Source organism: Haemaphysalis longicornis, unplaced genomic scaffold, assembly GCF_048455015.1.
Source record: "Haemaphysalis longicornis isolate Haplotype H1 unplaced genomic scaffold, Haemaphysalis longicornis Haplotype H1 scaffold_12, whole genome shotgun sequence".
In the NCBI taxonomy this organism is placed as follows: Eukaryota; Metazoa; Arthropoda; class Arachnida; order Ixodida; family Ixodidae; genus Haemaphysalis; species Haemaphysalis longicornis.
In genome coordinates, this window is record NW_027526225.1 from 102,368,251 (window position 1) to 102,383,202 (window position 14,952).

The 14,952-nt window shown below is 44.7% G+C and overlaps 1 protein-coding gene across 1 annotated transcript; it reads left to right on the forward strand.

Moving 5' to 3' along the window:
* The first annotated feature begins 3,013 nt into the window (after positions 1-3,013).
* Positions 3,014-14,708, forward strand: LOC144163129 (uncharacterized). Its single transcript, XM_077693943.1, has 4 exons — positions 3,014-3,384; positions 6,820-7,191; positions 8,460-8,591; positions 11,860-14,708. Exons 1-4 carry the CDS (start codon positions 3,306-3,308, stop codon positions 12,180-12,182), a joined length of 906 nt encoding a protein of 301 aa, XP_077550069.1. The 5' UTR covers positions 3,014-3,305; the 3' UTR covers positions 12,183-14,708.
* The last annotated feature ends 244 nt before the right edge of the window (positions 14,709-14,952 follow it).

Below are 14,952 nucleotides of genomic sequence, written 5' to 3' on the forward strand. Positions count from 1 at the left end.
CATGGCTCCTTTAATGACCATCGAAGCTGCGTGAGCAGCAAGTTTCTTGCACAGTGGTCCTGCCCGCTTCCTACACTTCCTACAAATGCCTTAGAAACAGATCTGTTCTGGTGCCAGAGGTAATATATAAATATAAAAAAAACTTGTTTGATAAAGCTGAGCTATAGATGTTCAGCATCTTGTTCAGCAGCCCAGAGTGTAGATCAATCTTTAGCTGTGTTGCTCATGAATGTTGCTTACTATGTGTCGAAAGCCCCGTAAAGATTGTATTAGTCCCGTGTCGAAAGTTGTATTAGCCCCGGGCTGGCTATGGACGATCCAGGACTAGTAAATCAAGGGTGCCAACTGTCGCGATCTCTGGTTAAACGCGAGGGCGGTTCATTCGATTCCAGCGCTGTGATGGCATCCTTGAGCTGCCATAAAACGTACGTTTGGCGGCTATATCACGTCAGTCGATATTTCCAACTGCACAGGCACACTAGTTATCGGAGTCGCTATGCTGCTCTGATAAGATGGGATGCCCGAAAGTAAACTAAATGGTACGAGACGAAAGCATAAACAGAAAAGCCCTGGAAGTGACTCAGATAGGTTAGAACACTGAGGATGAGCGGTTACGATCTAACTGCCGCTGGTGGTAGCGCCATAGTTAGGGCTAGGTTATTGATTATGGGGTTTAATGCGCCGACGCTGCACAGGCGAGGCACGCTGTAGTGGAAGGCTCCGGATTAATTTTGGCCACCTGGGGATCCTTAACGTGCGCTGAAATCTTGTACACACGGGCATTTTCGCTTTTGGCCTCCATCACAAAAGCGGCCACCGTGGCTGGGGATCGAACCCACGTCCTTGGGCTCAGCAGCACAACACCTTAGAATAGTTAGGACTATGGTTCAAAGTGGAAGAATTGCCATATGATTCAAATAGGAAGCTTATGATCATCATCATTGCGAGCTCCATGTTCACACAGAACAGATGCGAATAACGCAAACCCATGGTGGCCTTTACCAAGAAGTCACGAATTGAAAATTAGGCTTAGTGACGTCGTCTCGTTTAGAAGGTAGGAGAACAAAAGCATGGGAATATTACAGTAGTCAGGGAGAAAATGGAAGAGATATCTGGCGAAAAGAAAAAATAGAGAGTGTGGGTTGGGAAGAATCGCAGCATCAAAACATCGTTGCTGCAGTTTTTAAAGTCAGAACTGTCGTCAACAATGCTGCCCGGAAAATAGGTGTATAACATAATAGAGCAGCCTGGAGAATAGGTGTATAACGCAATGGAAAAAGTCTAGCCGAAGAACTGAGAAAAGATTCAAATTCCACTTGAATCTACAAATAATCAAGCAATTCAGCCTGCGATAGTTTCGAATTTGGGGTTGAGGTGTCATCAGAGCTTCACAGGAGGGACGTTTTTGGCATTCAAGGGAGAATCGATAGCCGATTTCAGTGGCTTACCAAGAATTTCATTTTGCCCCCACCCCTCCCAAAGGAGAGGGGGGAACATAAAAGGATGGAAAAGGTAAAACAATAAAAATGAAAAACCAAACCCAAAAATTTATTAAAGTAAAAATAAACAACAGTACGATGTACTATATATGACTTTCCGACCATTTTGCTATTTTTTCCTCAATAAAATTGCAAAATGGTCGACCATTATGGTGAGCACACAACAGCCACATACAGTTAGTGTGTAGCTTGCGTGACAAAAACCGGGCCATCCCCACTAACGTGAAACCTGAGGAGGAGCGAAGCGTGCAGCGTATAAGTGTATTCAAAGATACGGCGTGCGCTAATTGAGCGCCGGTGGGAGGAGCAATCGCGCGCTTGCCGAGGCGGTGGCGCCCTCTCTTGCGTTTAACCGGGTTCAAGCAATTAGATGAGACAGACTGGCCGTAAGTTGTATTCGTGTCACACGCCGCAGCATGCGTTTTTACGCGAGGCGTTGGAAATCGAGTGTTCTTTCTGTACGCGTTACGTTCTCCTTGTGTACGAGAATTCACCGCACGTTAAAGATCCCCAGGTGATCAAAATTTATCTGGAGCCCTCCGCTACGGCACGCCTCGTCGCCTGCGTTGCGTCTGCGCGTTAAATTCTTCAATCAATCAACGTACTATAGCGGGGAACGTTGGAAAACGAGTGTCCCGGTGTTTTAGTACCGTGACTACATGTGACGATAGGAGACGCCGACAGCCCAAGCCCCTGAAGTCCTTCGCACCTAAAATGATTATCGGTTGACATTATTTGATGCCAGTCAGAGTTAATGTAGGTTAACAGTCTGTTCCGTTTCTTACACCCCTGCCCCCTCCCTCTCCGCGATCCAATTTTTAGGGGTATATTTCCGGTGCGAGATATGGCAAGAGGTAGTCATGAGTAAAGAAAGAGAGAGCGAAATCTATAAAGCCACACAGGAAAGAAAGCTTTCTGTTAAGAAAACACACTGAACCGCAAACCATTTTGTACGGCACATGGACACCAGTACACACGCCGCGCGTCAACCATTATGCATGCAGTAATGTGTCCCTACGTACAGTTTTTAATGGCAGGTTACACGGAAAAATGTTTTTTTATATTTGTAACCTCACAAAAATCACTTGAATATCATGAACAATGCTGAATATTTTCTACACGCTAGAGCCTGGTTGCAAGAAACAGCCGTTTCGTTGGTACGCTTACACAGTGTATTCCCTAGAACGTCGTTAACTCGAAGGTTTTCGCAACTTCGAACTGACCGCCTGTGTACGGCAAGCGTTGTAACGTTTTACTTACCCCAAAATTTGCTTAGGAGGGACTTCGCGTAACCCAAAGCATCGCTTGCGAAAGTTCGGAAAATGTCTTCACTCGAAGCGTTCAAAAAGCGCGGCTGTAATGAGACGGAACCGGAAGCAAGTAAAACATAACTTTTTTTTAATTGTCCAAATATTGAGCTTATTTTACTGAAAATAAGTTCAAAACTGTTTTTTCACTGCCTGCAAGGCGTGTTAAAATACAAGCGCCGCAACTGTGGCTGCTGAAGCCAACAGTCATGTGATAAACGTCGGACCCGTTGGTGCAGCCAGCTGAGTTCACCCGCTTCCGTGCGCCGTATGTAAGAAAACGCAATCTACACGGTTCCAAAGGGTATAAGGATATCTACAGTTTGTTTAGTCGCTCAGGATCTCTTCGTTGAACTAAGCTGCCGGCGTAGACTGCAAGCAGTTGTGTTCATCGACTTCGATCACTGCCGTACGCTTGCATGCTATCCGTGCGAGTGTTGGAGGCAGTGCGACGGAGGTGTTGGGCTAGGAACGGCGACCTGAAAAGAACTCTGTGACCATGACTTGGCGAACGCGCACGATCGTCGTGCTCGTGCTTTGCGCCGGTTCGTGCGCGCTCGCCGAAGCACTTCCTGAATGTGAGTCACAGCCTTCCATTCAAACGTAACTGCTGGGTGCTCCCGAAACGCCGTATCTTGAACGGCCTGCAGATTACGCGTTAAGAAGCGAAAGTGGGGCGGGCGATAGCGACGATGTAACTTCACAGCGGTACGACACGCCCAGTAGTAGTACGAACGTATGGGGGCGGACGGGCTTCATGGGCTTATTGAACGTTAGTTTTCTTACAGAGGGCCATATAATAAGTAAAGAGAAAAGTTTGCTTCTTGTCTTTACTTTGAGGCCGGGGGAAAAAAGGAAAGAAAGAAATCAATCGTTGTGTGTTCATTTCCCTTCCCAAACTTCCCAACGCCTTCACTCCAAGTCACAGATGGTCACGGCGTGTGCTGCGGCCTCGAGGCCGATAGTGTTTCCGAGATATGTCGTGCTGATAGCGGCTGCGCGTGCCTTACTTGCGTAACGTTAGAGCGTGACTCATGACGTCCACCTGTTGATTACGACGAAAAGCTGTCAGCGGATGCCATCTGTAGTGTACGCGTCTCGCATGCAAAAACAGCTTGCGGATGCAACGGGGTGATCCGTATTTCGCGGAAACGATTAGCCCATATCGCCCCTCCCGTTAAGCCGTGTCAAATCGCAGGCCGTCCTCGAGATCTCATCACGTTGGGATTAACGTCTTGTTGCGATGAAGCTACACTGGTAGAAAAGCTGGTAATATGCGGAGCAATGCGGAACTTAACCCCTCAGCGCAGTTGGTCACCGCATAAGTACTTCTAGGGAAAAAAAAAAAAAAAAATCAAGCGTTCTTGAAAACAAGGTCAAAGAGGCCATTAAGACAAAATAAAAATACAAACTTTGTTTAACTTGAAAGAACGATTCTTTGGTGACTTGCTCAACTCTGTTCCAATCTCAGAAGATGCTTTTTAAACTAAAAGAAAAGGCCATATTTAGAAACAGATTTTATTCTAAACGACGTCAGCAGTGATGAATATGAAGAATACTAAAAACAGGGTTTTTCAGTGTGTTAACTTCATTGTGAAAACAGCGCATAAAAGACAAAGACAGAAAAGGGAAAACACAAACACGGCGCTAACTCGCAACTGAAGATTTTAATGTAGAAAAACAGCTATACATATAGTGTACATCACTGAAAACACAAAGAACTGACTGCGATGCTAAGTGATAGCGATCATACGCAATCCAGATATGCAAGCTCTTTTAGGAAGGGCGAGAGATGGACAACGGATACATTTGCATGTCTGGAGCTTGCATATCTGGATTGCGCATGACCGCTGTGTCTATCGCTCAGCATAGTAGTCAGTTCTAACTGGTTTTATCTCTTTTTTCATTCTTCTTGTTTGTGTTTTTGGTGATGTACACTATATGTATGGCTGTTTTTCTTCATTAAAATCTTCAGTTGCAAGTCAGCAGTGTGTTTTTGTTTAACCCTTCTCGGTCTTCGTCTTTTGTGCGCTGTTTTCACCATGAACTTTCACCAACTTGCCCAGTTCGCCGCACTCGTAAATTTTAACTGCAAGTTATCGTTCGAGTGGTACGATTAAATGGAACCAGACATAATCTCGCAGTTATGTACAGACTGGGCATAAGCAAGTTGCCATTGCTTCCTTCATTTTCCTTATTTTTGGAAGTGTTCCTCCCAATTGGAATCACTGTTACTGGGGCAAGGCAGGGTTTTCAATGAACCAAACTTGTATTTTGTCTTCATGGACCTTTGAAAGAAAGTGTTATACCCCTGCTACACTAGCCTCCGAATGTCATTTGAACCAAACGTCATTTGACTGAAATGCCAAGTTGCGCTGCTACACTAGGTTTTGAAATGCCATTCGGCTCAAATGACATTCGAGCCGAATGAGCACCGAGAGAGACATTTGGGCTCTCATACGCCATTTCTAGCACTCTTGCACGCAGCGTCTTCGGTCGGCAATAAAAAATATGACATTTCCGTAGGTACAACAAACAAAATATTTCTGTGAAACTTTGTTCACTGTTCATTTACTTAAAATATAAAATCAACATATCTAATTTTCATACTCAAAACCAGTGGTTCAGTTGCAAAAAAAAAAATAAAACTATGCAAACAGCCACCATATTAGAGTCGAAACTGGTGTCTCTTCTAATTTGATATCATTTTACAGCCTTAGAATGCTCCTAAATTTGATTGTTGTATTATTGTACAAAAACGGAACAGGGTGACAACAGCGCCACTACAGCACGGCGAGCAATTGTGAAAGCTTACAGATGCCATAGAAATTGTAGTGTAGCACGGCGGATTCTGAATGGCATTCAAAGCACCCCATTTGAGTCAAATGACATTTGGTTCAAATGACATTCGGACCTTAGTCTAGCCGGGGTAATGTAGCACTGAGGTTATCGTAGGTGGCCGGCCAGTTTTATTGGCTAATCGATCAGCTGTGTTATGACAGGCACCTAGCACAAATTAGCTTGTCAAGAATACGTTTTTCCCCAAGGAAATATTTACACACTGAAAGGACAAATTTTGCCCTTCTGGGCATACATCATCATGATAATGACCTGCATGTCACTAATTAAGGATGACCTGCTCGTCGTAGGACATTGTGGACTCAAACATTTGGGACACCTTGTCAAATTGGCTGCGACACTAAGGGGAAATTAACATTAATTGGCCAATCATAAATTGGTGCTCTGATGAGGGGATTGCAGTATGGTGAGGTTGGAGAAAACAACGTTGCCTGTTTTTTTTTTTTCTCCACATGCGAAAATTCTGAGAATGAGATGTCTACAAATACTGGTCACAAAAACGGGTAATTGTGAATTTGCTATCCAATGAGCGCACTGGATTTGATTGACATGAGGACCAAGACAAAGGTTCTCATTTACGCTTTTTTTTTTGCTTTAGAGAGCAGCTACTGAAGCTTACCATTGGAATATGTGTCGTTAGATTGCTTTACCGCACATTTGTCTAGGACTATTTCTTTCAAAGAAGATCTAACATGTCCTTTTGGGTAGCAAAACTGATTGTTCTTGCAGTAGCTGCACATGTTCAAGTGACCAGCTTTTTAAAAAGTCTAGAAGGCACAGCCTCTGTTGTAGGCATGTCTTCAAGGATCTTGAAATATGACGTAGCAGTGTAGAACATGCACAATTGACAGTTGGGAAGTCAGCATCTTCCAAGCGCTGGTCACAATGATCACAGGACATGACTGATCGATTCCCAACATGTGCAAGGGGTGAAAACGCATGGGGAATTAACTGTTCTCGAAGGTATTGGAAGTCATGTCGCTAATGAAGAGGGGCAAGCTTTAAATATGTGGATTATGGTTAATGACTGACCACAGTGTTGCATTTACGTTCCGACTCCACACGTTCAATGCGGCCTCTACACGTTAATTACATACAACAAAACCACAGTCTTGTAAAGCAAAAAGGGATCGGCTCTTTGTCCTTCATCGCAGATTCATTCAACGAACTCTGCCGCAACCAGTCAACCAAGCTCGTCGTGGAGACGGCGGCCATTGTTCAGCTGAATGGCTCGCAAGAAGCGTGCAACGTGAGCGTCCACTTTGCCACGGGACTCCTCGTCACCGTGTCCTCGTTGAACCTGACGTCGTCGGCCAACTGCTCGGAGAACTACCTTCGCATAGCAACGGCTGAGCATCAGGCTGTGGCTGGCCCATTCTGCGGCTACAAGGCAGACCCTCGCGAAGCCACTCCGGGCCTGCAGCTGTCAGTGACGAACCCACCGCATCCCGGCTACGTTGTGCTCGACGTCAATGCAACGTCGCCGACGAGCAACTTCACGTTAGTGCTGACAGCCTTTACCAACGGTAAGTCTTTGGTCTATGATTGAAAGAAAAGTTAGCCAGTGACGATTGCGCTATGCGCACAACCTCATTAGTAATGTTTATATAAAGAAATGCCCCACTTGCATCATCGCAGTCATCATGAGCCTGTTTATGTCTGCTGCAGGATGCAGGCTTCTCCTACAGACTTCTGTCCTAAATTATACAAATGTCTTTTTTTCCCCTGAATTCTCAGACCTCATCTCTCAACCAACGTCTCAGTCTTCTTTGTGTCGTCCTGTCTCGTGGTAGTCATGTTACTCAGGTGGTCCACCTCCAATTGCTGGCCCTCTGCCCCACACGACCAACCCAACTGCAGATTCTTTTTCTCCCAATTTGAACTAGGATGTCCGCTGCACCGTTTTTTTTTTTTTCATTTACTCACAACACTCGCTTTGCATACTTAATTGTTGGACATATCGTCCCCTTTTCTGTGGTTCTTGGGGGGCATTTCGGCAAAATTCACAGGTGGTCTAGGTAAATTAGTAATCTTGAGCTCTCCTCTGCAGTGAACCCATAGCATAATACCCTCAAAATTTGAAATTTTTTTGCTCTTTTTTTTGGCTGACGCAGGTTCTGTTTCTTGATGCTTGATAAGACCTTGAGTGTCTGACTGATAAGTCACCGCTGGAGGCATTGTTTGTATACTGTATGCCTTAACAACTGAAATAGTCTCGTGTTCATTACCTAAATGTTTTCACACAATGTGCCCCAGCCTTTACTGATTCTTCACCCATTCTTTTTTTTTTTTTTTTGCCCTTCCTAATTCCTTTTCTCTCTCCCCTCTACACTAGCTAGTCTTTCATTAATTTATAATCGTAAGTATGGTCAGCACCAACTGCTCGTATTCAGCAATCTTCCTCGTATTTTATGCTGTGGTTAGAGAAGCTGCCTTGCCTAATTGCCTGGACACAATTTTTCCTTTATGAGCAGGACTACAGTCAAGGAGTGCACTGGTTTTGGGATACGAGTATTCCATTCGCAAGTAATGTTCCACAATAACTGTAGTTGTCAAAAGGTTTGCATAAATTTAGTTTGCGAACTAAGGCAGGAAACAACAGCAGGCATAGCTCGCCTGGTAAAACGCCGCGCACGTTCTTTGACGGTCGCGAATTCACGTTTAACTTTGCCTGACTGTTCTTTCAGCAACCACACGTCTCATGTAAGCAACGCCATCCTTCTAGGATGCATGTAAGCATTTCGTTCGGTTCTTTCACTCAGAGAATGGTGCGCCTCGCTCTCTTTATGCGCAGTGAGCAGTGACGGCAGCTGTCCAAGTTCGAAGCACCAGTGCTACAACAAGCGATGCATCGTGTCCAGCATTTTCTGTGACGGCCACAACCACTGTGGTGGAACCCAAGCTCCGCTCCCTCAGCAGTGCCCTGGTGCGTATGATATTCCTCAGTCATGTTACTCTGGGTCTTGCTACGGGGCGGGCGTGGCGTTTCCCAAGTTATTTTCCGCATCATCTGTGAGCATTTTTCCAATGACTGCGTAAACAGCTTTTCAGACTTACTGTGGTGAGGTGTTGTCGAGACATGCAGTAATCCAGTGTGCCTTTTCCCACATCCATGTATCAAACAGTTTTAGGGACTGATAGTTCAGTAGAAACCCGCTCATACAATTTTCACGGGACTGCGTAAAAAAAAACACAGTGGTCGGGAAAACGGATAAAACGAGCATACCGTTAGTACTGCAAAAACGTGCTGTTACACATTATAAAAGAAGACATTAGCCATGTTTCAAACACAAGATAAATTTAATTGGCATTTTCAAGGTTTAAGAACGTATCCGATACAAGTTTGATGCTTCTTCTGGGCCTGTGGAATGACATTGCCCTTCTCTAATTGTTAGATTACCTTGTGATTGTCCTCATCGCCAAAGTGGCTGATGTACCTTTGAACAACGTCCAGATCAATTGGGTTCACAATTGAGTTGCAAGTCGACAGTGGCAGTCCAAACTCTTTTGCGATACATACTTTTCCCATGTCGGTTCCTTGTTGACTATCCTCAAAACTTGATTCAAGTTTGTCTTTAGCGGCTAAGGCGTCGCGCTGCTGAGCACGAGGACGCGGGTTCGATTCCCGGCTGCGGCGGCTGCTTTTCTGATGGGGGCGAAAAGCAAAAACGCCTGTGTGTGCGAGATTTCGGCGCACGTTAAAGATCCCCAGGTGGTCAGAATTATGCGGGAGCTCTCCACTACGGCACACCTTATGGCCTGCGTTGCATCAGCGCGTTAAAATCCTACAATCAATCAATCAATATTTTTAGTTTGCCCGTCTGGGGTTACATAACCAGAGTTATACGTCTACATGTCCGATTCACTGGGACATCCGCATTAAGCATAGACAAGGTGGGGATAGCTTGAACTCGTGCGAGCAAGAAGCATCTGGATCACTTTGCAGGGTGGTGTAAGCATGGGCGAGACATCAAGAGTAGAGCTCCTAATTTGGATTGCATGCAATCGTTTGTTTTTGACACAAACGCGTTGCGACGGGAGGGCATTGTCAAAGAAAAAAAAACTCGGCAGATAAGTTGGTGCTGTTTGTTGTTTCAGCAGAACGAACTCCAAGGAAAGTGTGCTTAGGGTGATTAACAAGGGGATGTTGCAGCCCCGAATGCTTCTAAATGCCCTTCGCCTCAGCTACCGGTGTCATGAAGCCAGGCAACAAACTGATCTTGGGGGATGCGTCTACAAAGGAGGACTGATAAGCACCACACGCTTGAAAATTGGGCTTCCAAAGCAAAAGTCTGTGCAAGGAGAAATGAGACATGACCGTTTGCCTTGAATGCCGTCCTAGCTGTCATTGCCAAAATTCAAGGACAACTCGCCCAAGCCGACCTCAATTTTGAACCACTTTGTTGTAACCGCAACACCTTCGTGTAACTGTATTTACATACTTTACTATACGAAACAGGTCCTATTGCGCCGTAGTTCCTCATCATCCTCTTCTACACACATTTGCACTCACTTCGTTGCCTTCACGGTGGCAAAGTTTCAACGATGTAATCTCTAGAAGGCGCTCATTGTCACCGACTGCATTCAAAAGTACTGTAGACAATCCCAGGCCCTCAGTTCACGCTCTGCGTGCTTGCTCTTAATAAATCGGCAAGCATAAATAAGCTGGTGGCGTTGATGTCATCACTGCTTGTGCGTCATCTCTACAGGCATAACATCATCTCTACGAAGCCTATACCAGTCATTCATCAGTGGAGTCACTGAGTATTGATGCAATAAAGGCTAAGTACGGTGGAACCACGGTTATATGTTCCCACGTTTTACTACAACCTGTGCTTTACAATGGACTAGTTGAGTCCCGGTGAAGTCCCCGTAGAAATACAGTAGGATCTCGATAAATGGAAATCGCTTAAACGAACTGCAGCCTGTAAGTTGGTTGGTTTTGTATTCAGATAAAGTAAAAATACTCTCGGTAATCGGAACTAAAATTTCCGCCTCACCATGTAAACGGAACTGGAAATGGAACTTCTTGTCAGACCCATAGCCAATAGCATCAGCTTTTTCCAGTTTCAGCTGTTTCTTTTTTGTTTTCTTTTTTTTAAGCCTCGTTGGCCTCGTTAGGCTCATCTTGTTAGTAGTCAGCCGTGTTAGCCCGATGAATGCAACGTCGCAGTTCTTGTTCTAGTCGTTCGGTCTCGATTCAAGTCGCCCAGGTTACAAAGCTTAGGTCCTGCCACCTCGTTCGTTCCATCGTGGTGATATTCGTGCTTCATTACCGCGTTGCCGTCTTCTAAATTTGGTGGCTCGTAAGCACTCGCAAAGTCGAGGCATGAGGCGTGCACACCATGTGCTTATGTTAGAAAAGAAAGGACATCATTCTTGACTTTGGAAGTGGCTCTCTGGTGCATTTTCAGGCATTTTTGAGGGAACAGTGACCAATTGTTGCCAAATATACTTTGCGAATGCTGTGCTTAAACCTCTTGTACTTTTCTTGCTTTCTGAAAAACTATCAGCTACATTCAGCTTCCAGTGCTTAGAGTTCCATGAAATGGTATTAAAGAGTGGTTATGCACATAAATTTGCTCTTTTGCACATCTCTCTCAGTTAACGGAGCTCCTGTTAAGTGGAACTAATTTTTTCGGTCCCTTGAAGTTTTGTTTATCGAGATTCTTCTGTGATGCATTAAAAGATTTCATGCCTTACCCACGTTATCTCCCCCCTCTCCTCACTGGTGTCTCCTCTTGTTGCGCAGCAGTCATGGGGGCAGTGTGCAGGTGTTCATATCTCCCACTCAGTAGGGCAATTCCAATGAGGTTCCGCTGACAGGCTTCAGCTTCCACATGTGTTTGTTGTGATCTTGTGCGCCCCGCAAAGCATTAGTTTGTAGTTTACATCGAAGTTTCTTGCAAGTCCGTCGGGCGAAACTGTAGTCGTAGGCATCGTTGTTGTTTGGATTTTACGACGCCCGCATTTTACGACGTTTTTTTTTTTTTTTTTTCACGGTCTCGAGAAAGCCGTTATAATCGGGGTTTTACTCTACTTTGCAAACATCGCGCCTGAATTCAGTGTTTGTCTTTTGTGAAGTTCTTTCCTCTGCGTTCTCGTGTTTACTGCGTCGTTTAAAACGACGTGTTGTAGCACGCCATTTCCAGGGCACCACTCGCTAATCCTCATCATGCTCTTCTGTAACGCAGAACCGGTGACGACCGAGGCCACCTGGTGGGGCATCGGGACCATCATCTTTGGCGTTCTCTCGCTCGTGCTCTTGCTGCCGTGCTTTGTGTGGACCGCGCTGCGTGGCGGCCAGAACAACGTCACCACACTGGTGCTGCCCGGAGCGCTGCGCATCCCAAGCAAGAACGGCACCAGTGCCGCCCCTGACACCGCCGCCGCCGCCGCCACCTCCCCCACCCAGGAGGCGCCCTCGGTCAACGATGGAGGCCCCTCCGCCTCTTTGGATTTGTCGGTGGAGTGCGCGCCTACCACGAGTGATAAGGCCCGGCTTGTGACGTCCTGAGGACGTACTCGGCGGTGGCCTCGCCACAGTGCCGGTGGTTGATGACAGCCTGGCCGTGACGTTACTTCGCTTGTGGCGTCGCGTTCACCAGTGCCGACCTACTTTGTCGTTAAAGTATAGAGGGAGCTGGTAGCAACAGTCCTTATCACTAAAGGTGGAGCTTCATGGCCGAATTATTTCGCCCGCAAACCTTCTCTAAAGAGAAGAATAGAAAGTTAACCTGCACTTTATTTATGCCGATTTTAGGCGCATGTGAAGCGTTCAGGTGCAAGCATTGTGTAGTAGCATGAAAGCACAGCTTAATAATGAATTAAGTCTGACTTTTTTATTTGAAACTTACCTAAAATGTTTTTAAACATACCAAGTATGCTTTTTTAAGAAGGTTTCTCTTATCCGAGCTTGCATAGGCATATAATGTTCCTTTGTGCAGATGAGAAAAGAGGGCGATCGCGCATGGCTCAGCGAGGTCGCCGTTTGTCTACCAGTTCCTCGAACTACGTGAAATTGTGAAACGTGTGCGTCTGAGAGCTCTTTTTCTATTCTCTCGATTGAATGCTTGTCGCAAGTGCCTTCAAAACTTGATGCGCGACGGTTCAGATGGCTATTGTCTAAAGAAGAATGTGATCGTAACAATGCAAAACTTTGGGTGGGTTCTCTATGCTTACTACTCTTTTTGGCAAGTGAATCAATATTTGATATAAATGAACAAACATTCCTTGTTTGAAAATGTGTATGACAATCCTGCTGTTAATGCCCTATGCACCTGTTGTGCTCGAAGAGAAAAGCGATTGCAATTTGCACCTTTTTAACTACTTTTGTGGGTCTGTCTGTGCCTCCAAAGTGCCTTAAACTACTTGCTGTGTAGTGTGCGAATTGGGTGACCCCATAAAATCGTATTTTTGTTACACAGTTCTTGCACCAGTGCATGCATTGGGGTACACCCGTCTTCAGTGCGAGTTTATCGTTGTGAATCACCCTTTAATTTGATGACCTTGTTCTGTGCAGTGTATGAATGTACTCTACGAACTGTATTGTAACAACCGAATTCTTTTTACCGGGGATAAAATGCACTGAGAATGCTCATTGGGACAAAGCACCGCTCTTTGAGGCTTCTACTGTACATCTTCATTAGTTGCGCACGCAACGAAATCCGAGAGCTTGATATTGTGTAGATATCACTAAGGCATGCCACTCATTTTAATAGAAGACTATTACTAGCTTCATGAGTGTATCATTATACTTAATAACCATACAAGTTGTGAATGCGAAGTGAAAGGCTTATCGCACGATCACTCATGGGTGTGCACTTGCTAATGCAATCAGTTTTTTTATGAGGCATATTTGAAGCGTCTAAGCCAAGCTTGCGTAAGCCAAGCCAAGCTTCTAAGCCATGCTTGCATATGTGGGCTCTTCATTGGCATCATACAATTTGACTGGCAAAATTGTGCACAGCAACTATATACGGTTGTCTACAAGGGTAGTCAGCTTTTTTTTTTTTTTTTTTTTTTTGCGGCCTCGACTTTTTATATTGGATTCATTTTTCAAGTCATTGTTGGCACAGTGAACTTCTGTGAATGCAGTAATACAGCTTATTTTATTTTGGCTATGGCTAGTACGTGAAATTTTTTTGGAGGCCTTCGATTGGAATTTTTGACCTGTTCTATCGACAGTGCTCACTATTGTTCACGATTAGTTCATACGAGAATTGAAACTAAATACTCTGGACCTTACAGGGAGTGACACATTTCCTTATCGGCAAATATGTTATAACGGTTGTGAAAGACATCGAATTTCTCTGTCCTTTTTGAATCTATGGCTTCGACTCAGTGGGCCTTTGCAAACTTGGTTTAGAGTTCTTTGAAGAATGGTCTGTACATCAGCGATCCCCTCTATTTATTGTTGTCAATGCACTTGAGATTACGACGGACGACCATAAAGAAGGGGGAACTTATCTTCGGCGGTGGTGGCTTTGGCAAAATGACGATGAAAGTACATACAAAGTGTGTGAACCTGCTGTGAATGTATTTTGCGGTGAGGCAGGAATTTGTGTATGCATATGAACTGTGTTAATGCCTTTATTAATAATATTGAGCAGTCAATCTGCCTTGTTTTATTATTATATGCCTTTGCAAATTTTATATATCATTTTTCACCTTCATCAATTGTATTACATTTGTGATCATTAAATGCTTCTGTTATGTTTGCAAAACTTCTGGCTTAAGGATACCAGATAGTTACTTAAATGGGGCTGTATCTAGGGGTGCCTTTAGGAGACAAAGGAATAATTTCAGTGTAGTACACTATATCTGTTCATGTTTGAAAAAAAAAGTAAAGCTACAGAAATTAAACCCTACAATTTGAGTAATTAAGCTCAAAAGGTAAGCAAAGAAGCAGCGCTGCAATTACCCCCCCCCCCTTCAAATCCCTCCCCATTACAAATAACATCAAAGTGCACATCACACTGTGTTAATTGCATTACGTTGACGAGCCTTTTACAAGCTGGTTAAAATAAAACTGTCGGGCTGTCGTCGTGTGTAGTGTTATTGCATTTATAATTGCGATCTTTCATTTCTTAGACTCGTAGTATGTTAACCTATGGCGTTGATCCCTAAACTGGGGCATTCTGCGTCTCGTAGAAACAATTTGCTGATGGTAAAAGCTGATCACGCATGAAAACCAATCATTTCTTTTAGGGAGGAAGAAACGATAAAATGGAGTATTCCTTGCTGCTCACTTAAGGTGGCAGCACACGCTTCTTAGACTACCCTTG